At 43.8% G+C, this 17,678-nt stretch overlaps 1 protein-coding gene and 1 long non-coding RNA gene across 5 annotated transcripts in view; one reads left to right on the forward strand and one right to left on the reverse strand.

Annotated features, from left to right (window-relative positions):
• LOC139584298 (protein Jade-1-like) overlaps window positions 1–17,678 on the forward strand; it is a 144,717-nt gene that overhangs the window by 64,005 nt on the left and 63,034 nt on the right. For all 4 annotated transcript variants that reach the window (XM_071415980.1, XM_071415971.1, XM_071415990.1 and 1 more), the window contains one exon: window positions 16,163–16,350. In XM_071415980.1, the coding sequence (XP_071272081.1) occupies window positions 16,163–16,350 (188 nt within the window). The remainder of the gene's footprint in view (window positions 1–16,162; window positions 16,351–17,678) is intronic.
• Window positions 11,055–17,253, reverse strand: LOC139584313 (uncharacterized). The gene is made up of 2 exons (XR_011676749.1): window positions 16,833–17,253; window positions 11,055–11,476 (listed from the first exon to the last, which is right to left on the reverse strand). It is a non-coding gene; the product is annotated as an uncharacterized lncRNA (long non-coding RNA).

Genomic DNA, 17,678 nt, shown 5'->3' on the forward strand with positions numbered 1-17,678 from the left:
CGTGCTACAGAGTGCTGTGCCACAGCTGCATAGGAAGAGGTTAGGGTGGGGGAACCAAAAACACATACCAAGCAACGTGACGACACTGCATGTGGGTTAGTTACTGTGCCCCATTATAAGTGGGGTATTGAGAACGTCTGACTGTGACTGAACCCCAGGCAGCTCATGAGATGAGAGGCTAATAGAGAAAGCAGTGAGGAGAGGGGCAGACCTGGGTTCAAATACAATTTAAAATCTTTCAAATACTTACATTTTGCTCTTGCCTACCTGGACTGCCAGATTGGCAGGGGTTGCAGTTTTGGGATTATTCTATCAGTCCATTAAGCCAGGCAAACTCAATCAAGCACTGAGATAAAGTATTGTAAATGATTTCCAGCAGTATTTGAACCCAGGTCTAGAAAGGGGTCATGCTGCTACAGTGTGCTCTACTGTATCATTATACTGAATAACTTATCATCCATTTCTATGAATCTGGTTTGTTAAGGCAGTTGGAAACGTGGCAGATCAGATGACACAGTTAGGTCTGTGACCACCTGCTCCGCCATGCTTGCTTCTGACCGCTGTGTTATGGGCAGTGTGGGGGGGGGATAACGAAAGTATTCACACCCCTTGACCTTTTCCGCGTTTGGTTGTGTTACAAATTGGGATTAAAATGTATATATATTTTTTTATCTACACAACATACTAAAATGACAAAGTAGATTTTTTTTTTTTTTTTTATCTTCAGATTTTATGAAAAATAAAACCCTAATCTTGATAAGTATTCAACACACTGAGTCAATACATGGTAGAATCACCTTTGGCAGCGTTTACAGCGGTGTGTCTTTTTGGGTAAGTCTCTAAAAGCTTTGCACACCTAGATTGTACAACATTTAAACATTTATTAAAAATGTATTATTTTGTAACTCTTCAAGCTCAATGCTAGACAATCATTTTCAAGTCTTGCCATATATTTTCAAGCTGATTTTAAGTCCGAACTGTAATTGGGCCACCTAGGAACATTCAATGTCGTCTTGGTAAGCAACTCCAATGTATATTTGGCCTTGTGTTTTAGGTTATTGACCTGCTGAAAGGTGAATTTGTCTCCCACTGTTGGAAAGCAAACTGAACCAGGTGTTCCTCTAGGATTTTGCCTGTGCTTAGCTCTATTCCGTTTCTTTTTATCCTAAAAAACTCCATAGTCCTTGCCGATGACGAGCATATCCATAACATGATGCAGCCACCACCATGCTTGAAAATACTAAATGAAGAGTGGTACTCAGTGTTGTGTTGGATTTGCCCCAAACATAATGCTTTGTTTTCAGGACAAAAAGTAAATTTCTTTGCCACATTTTTTGCTGTGTTACTTTCCTTATTGCAAACAGGATGCATTTTTCAGAATATATTTTATTCTGTACAGACTTCCTTCTTTTCACTCTGTCATGTAGGCTAGTATTGTGGAGTAACTACAATGTTGATCCATCCTCAGTTTTCTCCTATCACAGCCATTAAACTCTGTAACTGTTTTAAAATCACCATTGGCCTCATGGTGAAATCCCTGAGCGGTTTCCTTCCTCTCCGGCAACTGAGTTTGGAAGAACACTTGTCTTTGTAGTGACTGGGTGTATTAATACACCATCCAAATTGTAATTAATAACTTCACCATGCTCTAAGGGATATTCAGTGTATGCTGCTTTTTATTTTTACCCATCTACCAATAGGTGCCCTTCTTTGCAAGGCATTGGAAAACCTCCCTGGTCTTTGTGGTTGAATCTTTGCGTGAAACTCACTACTTGACTGAGGGACCTTACAGATAATTGTATGTGTGGGGTTCAGAGATCGGGTAGTCCATGCAACTTATTATGTGACTTGTTGACCCATTTTTACTCCTGAACATATTTAGGTTTGGTAAAACAAAGGTGTTGAATACTTATTGATTCAAGACATTTCAGCTTTTAATTTCTTATTAATTTGTAAACATTTCTGAAAACAAAACTCTGCTTTGACACACGTGGACAAAGTCAAGGGGGGTGAATACTTTCTGAAGGCATTGTATGCGCACCACATTTCTTTCTGCCTGCCCCCTCTCTCCCTTGCGCTGGCTCACTTGTGGTGTATTCATTACACTGATTCTGAATTTGTCCAGTAGAAACTCACGTTTTAGTTGCAAATCATTCTAGTTTTGCAACTGTTTGGACTAATGATTATACCCCTGCTCTTTCTCTTCGCTAATGATGCGAGTGTGTGTTCAGTCTTCGGTCTGTAGAATATCCTAGCCTATTCATTGATGATGGGCCCTGCTTAACTGAAGTTGCGAGGCATTGCAAGCCAAGACATTGCGAGATACAGCTTATGATTGCCGATAGATAGGCCTAGTGCACTGTTCTGAATGTCTGCCTGGTGGCCGACCTGCCTCTACTGTGCCCCTCCCCTCTCCGTCCCTCGCTAGCTCACTATGAAAGATACAAGTGTTTGGTCTCGGAAGTATGGCAACTCATCAGTCTCCTCCGTTCCAAAAATAGTCGATTCCTAGTGGAATCAACTTTTGACACTCATAAATGGAAGTCGACACCGGGAGTCGACGTGCAAGGAGTCGAGGAATCAATTATTTTGGAGTCGACTCTCCACCACTTCGTCACTATCCATTAAAAGTTGGAGAAATGGCAGAGAAAGGCAAGTGACAGCAGCAAAGTCCTGTATAGTAATACTTTGAAAAGTTAAATGAGAAGGAAATGCAAACTTTGCGAGGTGGAATTGAGGTACTGTAATGGTAGTAAAGGTACAATGCTTAACCATCTGAAAGGGACACCGTGAGACCCAAACTGTTTCTGGCAGCAGCACAGCTGCATTGTAAATTCACATGGAATTTTATGAAATGTTCTTATTGTTTTAACGGAAAAGCGAGAAAAAAGAAATGGCAGTTTAAACGTCAACACATCTCCTCAGTCCTCACCACCTGTGCTCCCCGAGGGATTTGACCAGTTGTTAACGTGTTCACAATGACGCAATTAAGGAGGACAGCCTCTTGCGAGTTTAGATATTCCCACCAGAAAGTCCCATGCAAAGGCCCTTTACTATGACGAAATGAAAAGAGCTCAGCATATTTAGCGCTCCCTCTTAGTTAATATTCACCATCGCCATATGTTTTCCAGCACCGACTGAGAACTACTTTTCTCTCCAGCTAAACCCGGGGCCTTAAGCATTATTGAGAGAATCTCCACTGGTTCAAGATGCTCCCAAATGTTACCTTATTCCCTTTATAGTGCTGTACTTTTGACCAGGGTACATAGGGGCCCGGTACTCATTTTGAGTGCCTATATTTTTTTTAACCAATATTCTATATGAGGTGCCAGTACTCAAGCGGTAGAAAATTCCAGGTTGCAGTACTTTTGTACACGGCCCAATTCAATAACTCCACTCTTTATGCCATACAGTTTCATCAACTTTCTGCGTGTGTGGAGATGATTTATGATGGAGACTGGTGGATGAATGCAATGCCTGCCTGGCTGGCTGTTTTTATGGTGCTTTACCTGGAAAATAGCAATAATGGGAAAACAGCTTTCTGAGAACTGGTCTTTCTTTGTTAGATCACCATCTCTACCAGGAAGCTGTAACATGTAGCCTAATCACTTATACGAACAGGCAGGCACGTGCACACACATGCATACACACACACACATGCATACACACACACACACACACACACACTCCAATTTGTGAATACAGTCCATACATGTAATGAGGACTCGGGCTCTCAGAACATGAGCAATAGCTTGCTTTCTCTTGCTATCACTAGACAACTACACGCAAATGTGCAGGTGCATTGAATAGAAACTTGTGGTACATAAGTACTGACACACTTTCATTTTCATAAACACCCTGTACAAACACACACACACACACACACACACACACACACACACACACACACACACACACACAAACACACACACACACACACACACACACACACACACACACAGATCATGCAGTGCTGATAGATAAAACCACTTTCAACATGTTTTCCAACGCCTTGCATTCCCTTATTTTCTTCCACCTGTTTGATTGAATATGAATGGTGGAAAATATATAAATGAGCTGTACAGCTGCTGTACACAGAAATGTATGTGTGTCCTGCAATAAGGATTTGAAACTGGCAGAAAACAATGGAGGCGTTTCCCCTTTCTCTCTCTCTCTCTCTCCCTCGCTCCATCTTTCTCTCCCTCTTTCTCACTTCTCTTGCGGACTGATGTTGCATAATCGTTTATGTAAAGAGGTATTCGTTCTTCCTCTAGAGGGTTGGTGTCTTCAACACATACTAACCTGCCGTTAAGCGCTAGCTAGCTAGCAGCCTGACTGTTAGCATACGTGTAGCCTGTTTAGCAGCTAGCTCGACGCTTCCCTGCCTGCTTGGCTGGCACTCCCCTCTTTAGCTTCCTAATCAAGGGGACAGATAGGGAAGCTAGCTCTCTGCTGAATTTCTTCACACTGCAGTGTTTTAGCAACAAAAAAGGAGGGGGGGGGGACAAAAGGGAGGAGGTAGATGCAAACACTGAGGGAGCTGTGAGACCTGAAGTAAGGTCCTGGCGCGGTGCCAGTCCTGCTCTGGGCAGCAGCCTCTCAGCCTTCCCTTCCCTGTCTCCTGGCTCGCAACTGACTCAGTGGAAAATGTGAATGAAAACATTCCCCAAGCCCCTAACACAAATCACTTTTCCCCCTACCCCACTCCACCCCTCAAAACCCCCCCAAGCGGGATTATTATGTGCCTTTTTGGGGGGGGGGGGAGTGGGAAGGGGGCTTGCGATTTAGTGTTTTTCTGTGTAGGGTAACTGCCAGAGTTTTGGGAAGAAGAAGAGAAAACAAATGGGGACGAAAACAGAAAAAAGGCTAGTAGGAAGCGCAGTAAAACGTAAAACCCTAGCCGGCTAGACTGATTCTTCTTGTTGTGAGAGTGACTCTGTAGTAAGGAGGCACAGGAATATGGCTCTTAATAAGGCTCAGCCATATCCATGACAACACGCTTGGCATTCCTGGGCAGACCGCATTGGCATCTGAAGGAATCACAAAATGGCAGCACACAAAAAGACTCAGTCGGGGCTCCGGTTAACCCTCTGTGTGCCACGCCTGACGACTTCGGAGAAAGAGACACTGTTGTTATCTGCTTTTGTCTAGTGCTTGATTAAAATAAAAAATGATCCCCACATTCTGATTCGGTTTAGGCTAGTTGTCATTGTGAGAGAGGCTAAATTGTTTGTGTTCTCAAAGTGACTATCCAGCAATAACATCTAAAGTGCAGAGTCATTTATTTTTTTTATTTTTATTTTTTACATTTCCCGGTTCCTCAAAGAATGAATGAAATTACAAATTCCTCTTGACCCCCTCAATTCATTCTGTTATCAGTGCAAGCTATTTCACTAGCGGTATGATTCCCAAATGGCACCCTACTCCCTACATACTGCACTACAGTTGACCAGAGCCCTATGGGTCTAGGGCTTTCATCCATTTTGTCACTGGAACATTTTAAAGTCATATCTGACTGAGAGGGTTGCTATGACTCGCATTAAACACTGTGCCGTTTGTCTATCTCGGCGGGGACTTTACTCTGCTGGGGGAAGATGCTGATGCATCACAGTATCTTTCTGATGATTTCAGTTTCTCTGTCTGTCTCTGTCTGTCTAGGTCTTCCGTCTCTAATAATTCTCTTCCTCTCCTGCATAGGTCAGGTCAATGTTGCGGCTAGTTAAAAAAACACAGACACACACACTAGTGATGCGCAGGTTGAATCATAACCGTGGTCCCAGCGGTTACATCCGCTGGGCAGGCGGGTTTACGGTCATTAAATATTGTGTGGCTGAAGGGCGGGTGGGTGGCGGGCGGGTTGAATAAAGAGAAACAAAACCTTAAAAATTCCTTAATGTACAATTGTGCAATTTTTATATAGGCTACATTGAGGATTTTATTTTATTTTTGGCTATCTGGTATTACTGCATAAGCCTACATTTTTAGGGTTTAACTGTACAGATAATGCTTTTGGGAAGGGCAGAAAAAGTTCATGTCAATCTGCGGAGGCAAAAATTAGATTTGTCGAAGTTTAATTCAATAAGACAAAAGCTGCGAAAGGTGAGTTGAAAATAAAGAGAAGGGAGGGACAGAAAAGTAATGTCTGAGAAATATTTGGTGGTGGTAAGAGGATGATAGCAGTGGGATAGATGATGTGATGATTTATGAGACTCTATCCCAATTCGACAGGATTTTGAATAGGGCTATGGCATGTCAAGGGGACTGTAGCCTGCTGTTTTAGATGGGTTAAAAGGAAACTAAAATCTGGACATTGACTAACCAGAATAAACTACTGTTTTTGGGTAACTAAAGTCCTATGATGATACTAGTCCCGTGCGACTCTACATCCCTGTATTTTGAGAAAATGTCTGAGTTTTACAGGTGTTACTCGCGGTTTGAGCAAGAAAACTAACTGATTCGGTAAATTGAACGAAGGGGTGCGCGTAGTGCATTCGGAAATTATTCAGACCCCTTGACTTTTTCCACATTTTGTTACGTTATAGCCTTATTCAAAAATTAAATGAAAAATATTCCTCAATCGACAAACAATACCCCATAATGACAAAGCAAAAACAGGCTTGTAGATATTTTTGCAAAGTTAAATTTTTTAATTCATTTAATTTAAATTTAAAAAACTATTACATTTACATAAGTATCAGACCCTTTACTCAGTACTTTGTTGAAGCACCTTTGGCAGCGATTACAGCCTCAAGTCTTCTTGGGTATGACGCTACTAGCTTGGCACACCTGTATTTGGGGAGTTTATCCTATTCTTCTCTGCAGATCCTCTCAAGCTCTGTCAGGTTGGATGGGGAGCGTTGCTGCACAGCTATTTTCAGGTCTCTCCAGAGATGTTCGATCGGGATCAAGTCCGGGCTCTAGTCCTGCCACTCAAGGACATTCGGAGACTGTTCTGGTGAAACCAGAACAGAGAATCTTGTTTCTCATGGTCTGAGAGTTCTTTAGGTGCCTTTTACTGAGGATTAGCTTCAGTCTGGCCATTCTACCATAAAGGCCTGATTGGTGGAGTGCTGCAGAGAGGATTTTCCTTCTGGAATGTTCTCCCATCTCCACAGAGGAACTCTAGAGCTCTGTCAGAGTGACCATTGGGTTCTTGGTCACCTCCCTGACCAAGGCCCTTCTCCCCTGATTGCTAATTTTGGCCGGGCTGCCAGCTCTAGGATGCACTGTCAATTGTGGGTACTTTATATAGACAGGCAGGTGGGTGCCTTTTCAAACCATGTCCAATCAATTGCATTTACCACTGGTGGACTACAATCAAGTTGTAGAAACATCTCAAGGATGAGCAATGGAAACAGGACGCACCTGAGCTCAATTTCGAGTCTCATAGCAAAGGGTCTGAATACTTATGTAAATAAGGCATTTCTGTTTAGAATTTTTAATACATTTCACCTTGTCATTATGGGGTATTGTGTGTAGATTGAGGATTTGTTGTAACGTAACAAAATGTGGAAAAGGTCAAGGAGTCTAAATACTTTCAGAAGGCAATGTATGAAGTGCCTACATGTATCAACTTTCACAGTGAATGCTTTCATTTATACGCTTTCTGCAAATTAATTGAACATCGCCAAATGCATCATAAAAAAATTTGAACGTACATTCTGGGGTAATAAATAGTGTCAAGAAAAATGATGTGAACCCTTTGGAGTTACCTGGATTTCTGCATAAATTGGTCATCAATTTTGATCTGATCTTCATCCAATTCACAACAATAGTCAAACATAGTGCTCTTAAACTAATAACACACAAATTATTGTATTTTCTTTGTCTATATTGAATACATCATTTAAACATTCACAGTGTAGGTTGGAAAAAGTATGTGAACCCTTAATGACTTGGAGTCAATTGGAGTCAGGAGTCCGCTAACCTGGAGTCCAATCAATGAGATGAGATTGGAGATGTTGGTTAGAGCTGCCATGCCCTATTAAAAACCCTCACAAAAAAAGAAGCATTACCTGATGTGAACCATGCCTTGAACAAAATAGGTCTCAGAAGACCTAAGATTAAGAATTGTTGCCTTGCATAAAGCTGGAAAGGGTTACAAAAGTATTTCTAAAAGAAAGTCCACGGTAAGACAAATTGTCTATAAATGGAGAAAGTTCAGCACTATTGCTACTCTCCCTAGGAGTGGCCATCCTGCTAAGATGATTGCAAGAGCACAGCGCAGAATGCTCAATGATGTTAAGAATCCTAGAGTGTCAGCTAAAGACTTACATACATCTCTGGAACATGCTAACATCTCTGACAAGTCTACAATACCTAAAACACTAAACAAGAATGGTGTTCATGGGAGGACACCACGGAAGAAGCCACTGCTGGCCAAAAAAACTTCATTGCTGCACATCTGAAGTTTGCAGAAGTGCACCTGGTTTTTCCACAGCGCTTCTGGCAAATTCTGTGGACAAATGAAACTACAGTTGTTGCTTAGAAGGAACACATAACACTGTGTCGAGGGGGGGAAAGGCACAGCACACCAACATCACAACCTCATCTTAACTGTAATGTATGGTGGAGGGAGTATCATGGTTTGGAGCTGCTTTGCTGTATCAGGGCCTGGACAGCTAGCTATCATTAACGGAAAAATTAATTCCCAAGTTTATCAAGACATTTTGCAGGAGAATGTTAGACTATCCGTCCGCCAATTGAAGCTCAACAGATGTTGGGTGACTCAACAGGACAACAACACAGAAGTAAATCAACAACAGAATGGCTTGAACAGAAGAAAATACGCCTTCTGGAGTGGCCCAGTCAGAGTCCTGACCTCAACCCGATTTGAGATGCTGTGGCATGGCCTCGAGAGCAGTTCACACCAGACATCCCAAGAATATTGCTGAACTGGAACAGTTTTGTAAAGAGGAATGGTCAAAAATTCCTCCTGACCGTTGTGCAGGTCTGATCCGCAACAACAGAAAACGTTTGGTTGAGGTTATTGCTGCCAAAGGAGGGTCAACCAGTTATTAAATCCAAGGGTTCACATATTTTTTCCCCACCCTGCACTGTGAATGTTTACACGGTGTGTTCAATAAAGATATGAAAAAACGTATAATTGCTTGTGTGTGTTTAGTTTAAGCCGACTGTTTGTCTATTGTTGTGACCTAGATGAAGATCAGATGAAATGTATTGACCAATTTATGTAGAAATCCAGGTATTTTCAAAGGGTTCACATACTTTTTCTTGCCACTGTACATAACCAATGTTCTCTGGTAGTATTAGTCCCTTGCGACGAATAAGCTATAGCCTTAATAGTAACTCCTGCAGAATGAAGCATTCACACCAAATGTAGGAAAAATGTGGACTTTGGAACAGAAGTGGAGAAATATAATTGATTTCTTTCTGCTTGCTCAGTTAGATATCATCTGTAGAGGTGCTGTCTTCATCATAAAAGCCGATCATATTTCAAGCACATAAAATATGCATCGAAACCGGACTGAAATCTTATCAAAACACGTTGGGTCGTTTTGACATATTTTTCCTTACAACCGGTCAAACTAATGTCATTTAGACATTTTCCACAGAAAATCTTTCCCGTTTTTTTGCTTTATTGTATTTTCTCCCCAATACCTAAGCGTCTTTTTTCCCGTGAAAGATGAGAGAGAACTTCACCGATGTCAACTGGATTGAAGCATTCATTCTATCGCTCTATTACATCATTCTGTTGACGTAAGTGTTTATTTAGTCATCTAGGGCAACGTGCAATGACAAAGGAGAAGCTACCTGTATCTCATTATAGACATGTTGACTAACAAATAGCCTACCAAAATGTCTGAAATTATAAGCAGAAACGTATCTACATCAGGCACCCTCTGTCAATTTTTTTTTTTTTTGCCGACAACGCATTTTCTATATTTGCAGGTTAGGGTCGGGTGCGGGCCTCAGATTTTCACTTCATCACATATAGTTGGGTGGTTGCGGATGGGTCATCAGCAATTGCAGGCGGGTGCGGGTGAACAAACAGCTGACCCTTGCACCAGAAACACACACACACACACACACACACACACACACACACACACACACACACATCTAAGCCAGTCCCAGACATGGGTGCCCCTGCCTTTGGCACTCCGGGGTAGGAAGCCCTGCGGAAGCCTGGCCTGATTGTTCCGGTTGGCTGCTCTGTGGATGTAGGTGGGGGTGGGAATGGGGTCATCTGAGGATGAGGGGCAGGGGTGGGCACAGTGGAAAACCTCATACATCCTGGCAGAGTTGGCACTAGATTGGGAAAGAGGCATGAAAAGATGGAGATGATGGGGGGGGGGGTATTGTGAGACCAATGCAGAGAAGAAGAGATTTCCCACAGTGTTTTCCTGCAACATTTCAATTTACTGTTGTGCTGTTGTAGTTCAGTCTCTTAACATTGTCTAGCACTTGGGTGAAAACTGTGAGTGGGAGTCTCCACTTTTTCTATTTCCTAACAAACACCAACGTGCACCTGTAAATGACTAGCTTAAGATAGATCTACTGTGTTTTTCCTTCCTCTGACAGAAACAGAACAGAAACAGAACAGAAACAGGAGCCGGTGTTCCCATGCCTGCTGGTGGCCTTGTCTCTGCCCCCACCGGGTTGAATAAAGCACTGTGCTGTTTCTGTCCCTCTCTGAGAAATGTCATCCACATCAGAGGTGTTGGGGGGTAAACATGTTATCCAGGAAGATGACAAATCAGTGGGTGGTGTTTTGGTCTGAGTCCCAAATGGCACCCTATTCCCTACGTAGTGCCATTTGGGACGTGGTCCTTTTGCACTTGCTGTGGTGTGAAGTACATTTACTGTCTGTTAAACGCGGCGACACGCTTGCAACCTTCTGGTCATGACGTTAGCTCTCCTCATGTCTTCAACCCACATCCCACCCCTGGTGGCCTAGGTTGCTGGCCTAACTGTGCTGAGAACTGCCCTCGAGGTAGACATCTAGGATCAGGTTACCCAACACCGAAACTAAATCACAACCATGAGGGGATGATCACATACAGTACCAGTCAACAGTTTGGACACACCTACTCATTCCATGGTTTTTCTTTTATTTTTAGTGTTTTCTACATTGTAGAATAAGAGTGAAGACGACATCAAACTATGAAATAACACACATGGAATCATGAAGTAACCAAAATAGTGTTAAACAAATCAAAATATATTTTATATTTGAGATTCTTCAAAGTAGCCATCTTTTGCCTTGATGACAGCTTTGCACACTCTTGGCATTCTCTCAACCAGCTTCACCTGGAATGCTTTTCCAACAGTCTTGAAGAAGTTACCACATATGCTGAGCACTTCTTGGCTGCTTTTCCTTCACTCTGCGGTCCAACTCATCTCAAACCATCTCAATTGGGTTGAGGTCGGGTGATTGTGGAGACCAGGTCATCTGATGCAGCACTCCATCACTCTCCTTCTTGGTCAAATAGCCCTGTGTTGGGTCATTGTCCTGTTGAAAAACAAATGATAGTCCCAGTAAGTCCAAACCAGATGGGATGGCATATCGCTGCAAAATGCTGTGGTAGACATGCTGGTTAAGTGTGCCTTGAATTCGAAATAAATCACAGATAGTGTTACCAGCAAAGCACCATCACACCACCTCCTCCATGCTTCACGGTGGGAACCACACATGCAGAGATCATCTGTTCACCTACTCTGTTTCTCACAAAGACATGGCGGTAGGAACCAAAAATGTCAAATTTGAACTCATCAGACCAAAGGACAGATTTCCACCGTTCTAATGTCCATTGCTCGTGTTTCTTGGCCCAAGCAAGTCTCTTCTTATTGGTGTCTTTTAGTAGTTTTTTCTTTGCAGCAATTTGACAATGAAGGCCTGATTTCACGCAGTCTCCTCTGAACAGTTGAAGTTGATGTTTGTTACTTGAACTATGTGAATCATTTATTTGGGCTGCAATTTCTGAGGTTGGTAACTCTGCTGCAGAGGATCAGTTCATTAGAGGTAACTCTGGGACTTCCTTTCCTGTGGCGGTCCTCATGAGAGCCAGTTTCATCATAGCGCTTGATGGTTTTTGCGACTGCACTTGAAGAAACTTTCAAAGTTCTTGAAATTTTCCACATTGACTAACTTTCATGTCTTAAAGTAATGTACTGTCGTTTCTCTTTGCTTATTTGAGCTTTTCTTGTCATAGTATGGACTTGGGCTATTACCAAATAGGGCTGTCTTCTGTATACCACCCCTACCCTGTCACAACACAACTGATTGGTTCAAACGCATTAAGAAGGAAAGAAATTCCACAAATTAACTTTTTAAGAAGGCACACCTGTTAATTGAAATGCATTCCAGGTGACTACCTCATGAAGCTGGTTGAGAGAATGCCAAGAGTGTGCAAATCTGTCATCAAGGTAAAGAGTGGCTACTTTGAAGAATCTCAAATCTAAAATATATTTTGATTTGTTTTGCGCTTTTGGTTACTACATGATTCCATATGTGTTATTTCATAGTTTTGATGTCTTCACTATAATTCTACAATGTAGAAAATAGTAAAAATGAGGAGAAACCCTTGAATGAGTAGGTGTGTCCAAACTTTTGACTGGTACTGTACATTATAAATATAAAACCCTCTATCACTGGTTAGGGGAAACTTCTCTCCCTGAAGTTTGAACCAAGGCCCTGTCCAAACATGTTTTAAAATATGCCCTTCGTTTCCTTTTAGAAATCGCTGATCTGTTATGCCATTGGTTAAGAGTTGTGGAAGCTACGCTGTGTGAAAACCTATCCAATCCTTTCTACATCAGTGATCATCTCAAGGAAGGATGCAAGTTTAGAAGTTTTCCAAACAAGGCCGTAGTTGTGTGGGGTAGGAAGACAAAATGAGAGCTGACAGTGTAACATCCGAAATGTTCCTGTGGGTTGCAGACAGGCTGATGGAGTGAGCTCTCTCTGCTCTGGCCCGGCAACATGCTCGCCCACTTTCTCGTCCCCGGCCAGACCCAGCCGTGACTGGACAGGCTCGGCCCCCGGGCCTGGCGCGTCTGCCACCTGATTGGCTTAGTGGGGGCGGTGGTCAAAGGGGGTCACAAAGGTCTGCTTTGTGCGTCTGCTGCCTGAGATGCTGCGGCCCCTCTATTTTCTCTCTCCACACTAGCCCTCTCTGATTCTATCTCCCGTTCTCCCTCTTCACTCACTAGCACTCCTAACACACTGCCCCTCTTTTGTACAGTAGCTCTCTCTCTGAGCCTCGCACGGAGGGTACAGTAGCCGCAAGATACACACACACACACTCCAGATCCCCCAAGGCCAGTCAGTGTGCAATAAAACCCAAAGCCACATCCCCTCTGGGTCTGGGGTGGCGCGAAGGGAAGCATGTACTGGTGTTTGGTATGGAGGAGCTGAGAGTCTGAAGCCCTTTTGTTGTGTAATTCAGCTCTCCCCCCGCTCTAGATAAATATTCCACAGGGCAAAGAAGGATCAAAGCTGCCTCTGCTGTGAAGCCGGGACTCAAAGGAGAGCGAGGGAATATCCAAATATTTGTTGTTTCCCCACTCGTGTCTTGGGCAATTACCTTCCTTAGACAGGAGTGATGGTAATTTGGAACCTAGGATTTAGTCAATAATATAGCAATGATATAGCTCTGATAGCCTTAGTCCATACTAATGTATAATATATGCTACTTAGCAAACACTTTTATCCTTACGTGACTTACATTTACAGTGAGGGCATACATTTCAGTACATGTGATCACTGTGGGAGTTGAACCCACAATCTTGTCGTTGCTAGCGCCACACTCTTACCAACTAGACCAGTGTTTCCCAACCCTGGTCCTTGAGTACCTTCAACGGTATACATTTCTATTGCAACCCTGGACAGACACCTGATTCAACTTGTCCACTAATCGTCAAGCCCTCAATGAGCTGAATGAAGTGTGTTTGTTCAGGGCTACAAAAACAAAAAAAAGTGTACTGTTGGGAAACGCTGAACTAGACCACGCGACACCAGACCAGCATGCATTTGTCTGCCAGTGATACCTTTGTAGGGATTGCACAACAACAAAATAACAACAGTTACTACAGCTCCCTTCGTAGTCAGCTTATTGAAGACGTATTTCCAGTTAACTGAAGATGGGTAGCTAGGATACATTTGCCTCTAATTTTACTGTCTGTCCCCTCATGTCTAGAGTTAGTTCTGTCTGGATTTGTTGTTTGTTGTTTCATAATCTCTGTTGACCTGAGTCATCTCGCCCTCCTGCCCACATCGCTGTGACTCCACCCAGTCTGGCAGCCCAGAACAACTCTTTCCCCCCCTCTTCTCTTTCTCTCTGTCCTCTCTTACTGTCTGTCTCTATTTTCTATGTACTCTCCCCTCCCTCCCTCTCGTTCGCTCATTGTTTATGTAGCCTGTGTTCAGGACATGTGACCCTGGCCAGAGAGAACACACCGTTCTCTCACCTCACCCCTGTGGTTTCCCTCCACTTTCACAAGACATCTACAGTCAGCCACTGTACATAGATACACTACGCTGGAAATGATGGAGAAAAAGGAGCATTAGGTTAGCCACCTTCTGCCTGCGTCTCTGCAAACTCCACGAGTGAGTCTCTGATCACCACTTCAGACAATCCACACTTCCTGTAGCTCTGAACACCTTTAGGCTAGCTGGTCCTGCCTGCGGATTTAATTATAGTTATTGAAGCTGGGGGGGGGGGGACAGTAGAAGGGGGTTATCTAATGAAAAGATAACCTGCGTAATAAGACACAGCAACTCTGTATGAAAATGTATGGAATGATTCTCTCCCCCGCGTGCGAATGTAAACCACTCACATTTTATATTTTCCTGTTTTGGTTTTTTAGATGGAAATCACAGTGTGTGTGATGGAGGCAACGGGCTGCTAGCAGCAGTAAGGCAGCTGTAGGGGGATTTCTCAGGCCTCACACTATTTGCATGGTTTTACATCAGACGTGTCGGCCAGGGAAGTGGAGGAAGTGTGGAGAGCAAAGTGTTTGATGCGTCCCAAATGGCAACCTATTCCCTATACTGTGCACCACTTTTGACTGAGCACCGCGAGGAATATGGTGCCATTTTGGGACACACAGCGTGCCTGTGTAAACAGCCTGTACACTACCCACCCTCCGACGCAGTGAGGCAGGAGCCATGGTGATGTTGAGGATATGACCTGTTTAAGATTAGAGACCGAATCTGTCATCATCACATCGCTTCCCACTCACTCAAAGGTCACGATTTGAGTACAGGTGGAGGAGATGACGAGGTGTGTGTGTGTGTGTGTGTGTGTGTGTGTGTGTGTGTGTGTGTGTGTATCCATCCGTGTGTGTTTTTGTTTCTTTGTGCACTGATAGGACTGGAAAACCCTAGGTTGTGTACCGTTCTGGGATCAAGCGTTGATGTGTGTGGTAACTGGGCTGGAAAAAATAGTCTGGCCCAGGAAATAATTCAAGTGAACCTATTTGACCTCAGTCTTGCAATGTTGATCAGTAAAGCGCTGCGCGTGTAAAACCATTCAGAATGCAATATTCCCATTCCACACAAGCATACTAATGATTAGGATTCAAAATATATTAGTCCCCAACAACTCGTGTTAACCAAACAAACCCGAAGCAGATCACAATGAAAACAAATGTAAATACTTTGTTAAAAAGTTCAGTTAGTCGTGTCAATTAATTCCGTCCATTGAACGGAAGAGAGATCCTTACAGAAATGTTTACGCATGTGGGCTCCCCTCCCAGTGGGTCAAGTGGCGTTCCCTGACCCCATTTGATGATTGACTCCAGCTATGCCCCCCCCCCCCCCCCCCCCCCCCTTGGCCTAGGGCTCCCTGTGTGCTGCTGACATACCCCCATGTCTGGGCAGACCGACACAACACAGGGCCTGTGTATTGAACACAGGACAGGGAGGTCTGTTAGGGCTGGTCCACTGTAGGAATGTCAGGATGTCACTCCATGGTCCCAAATGGCACCCTGTTCCCTGTATAGTGCACTACTTTTGACCAGAACCCTGGTGGGCCCTGATCAAACGATTCCTTGACTGGCTCATAAGTCCAAGCATGTTTGACCTTCAAAAAATGTTTATATCCTTCACTGTACATGTTTGTCAGTTAATGAAATACAAATGGACTAAAAGTTAAAACGGTGTGTTTTCTCTCGCTCTCTCTCTGTGTGTTGACAGGATGCTACCGGAGGTGGGGCGTATCCCGTTCTACTGGCCTGTGCAGGGCCAAGGCCGGGGGTGTGTGCTGGGCCTGGGGCTGAGCCAGAGGGACATGAAGACCACCGATGAGCCCCACAGTCGCTATGACCTGGATGACATAGACGTGTCCTGGCTGGAGCTGGTCAACCAGGAGTTCAGGGAACTAGGTGAGAGACTTCTTCGGAGTCCCAACCCGGCACCCTTTATAGTGCACTACTTTTGAGCAGGGTCCATAGGTCTCTGCTGTCTCTATTTTCTATGTACTCTTCCCTCCCTCCCTCCCTCCCTCCCTCTCACTCGCTCATTGTTTATGTAGCCTGTGTTCAGGACATGTGAACTATGTAAGGGAATGTAAGGGAATAGGGTTCCATTTGGAATGAGAACCTTCAAATCGACGTCAACAGGACTTTATTAGCCTATCGATTTGTTGCATCTGTTAGTTTGAGCATTTAGTCTAGAATATGACGCAAAAGCTAGTAAAACAACTACCTCACACATTTACTGGGCTAATGTGGATCAGCATTTTACCAGCAATTGTATGACCATCCTGCACTATGACCGTACTATTGTACCTCTACTCCATTGTGAAAACTTGCATCCTCAAAACTCTAAACTGCAGACACATTTTAAAGGAGAAAAAGCATCGCACCGAGTGATGGTCTGCCGTTCGCCATCTGGGGTCTGTGGCCAGGGAGCGTTGGTAGTGCTGGTCAGAGTGGTTCATTCTTTCACCGTTCGGTCGGGGTTTTGCAAATTACGGGCCGGCACTCTGTTCAGAGGTGCTAAGTACTCTCGGCTGGCCAACGCCACTGGTGTGTCCGTGCCTTAACACTTCACCCTCTCACACACAGTCCTCCTCTCTACAACTCTACAACTCCACTACTCCTCATCTCTCTTTTATTGTGGAGTAGTGACGTTGGAGAGAGGAGTTTTGGGGTTCAGAAGGGTGCGCCTCCCTGCACTCTGTCCACACAGAGGGATCTTCCCACTGTTGAGCCCAGTCTCTATCAACCAATCAACCGCTCTCTGGCTGGCTGGCCTGGGCTACTGTAGCTGACCCTGAAGCTCACTCTCTCTCCACATCACAGACCCAGTTTATTTACAATCTGATCTTGTGCTCATAGATAAGAAATATAATTGCATTTTTAAATCCCTCAGGCCCTGGCTTATTTACGCTGCTTTTTAAATAGTTTTTCCTCAAATGGGTTGCTTCTCATAACCCCAATGTCTAGACCAAACAAGCACTTGCTTGTTGCCGGGTTATAGTATAATGCCATATCGCAACACCGATAGGCTGATACAGCATGCTCCATCTTTTATTTTGATCTCTCTCTCTCTTGCTTTACCAACATCCCCCAACATCCCTCACTCCATTTATTTTTCTCTCGCTCTCTCTCTTTTCCCCACATGAAGTTATGTACTTACACACACACGTGTTCCCACTGAAATGTTTGTTCCTCTAGCCTCTCCCTATTTACAAGATGTAAATGTCACA

This window comes from Salvelinus alpinus, chromosome 1 (genome assembly GCF_045679555.1).
Source record: "Salvelinus alpinus chromosome 1, SLU_Salpinus.1, whole genome shotgun sequence".
Taxonomy (NCBI): Eukaryota; Metazoa; Chordata; class Actinopteri; order Salmoniformes; family Salmonidae; genus Salvelinus; species Salvelinus alpinus.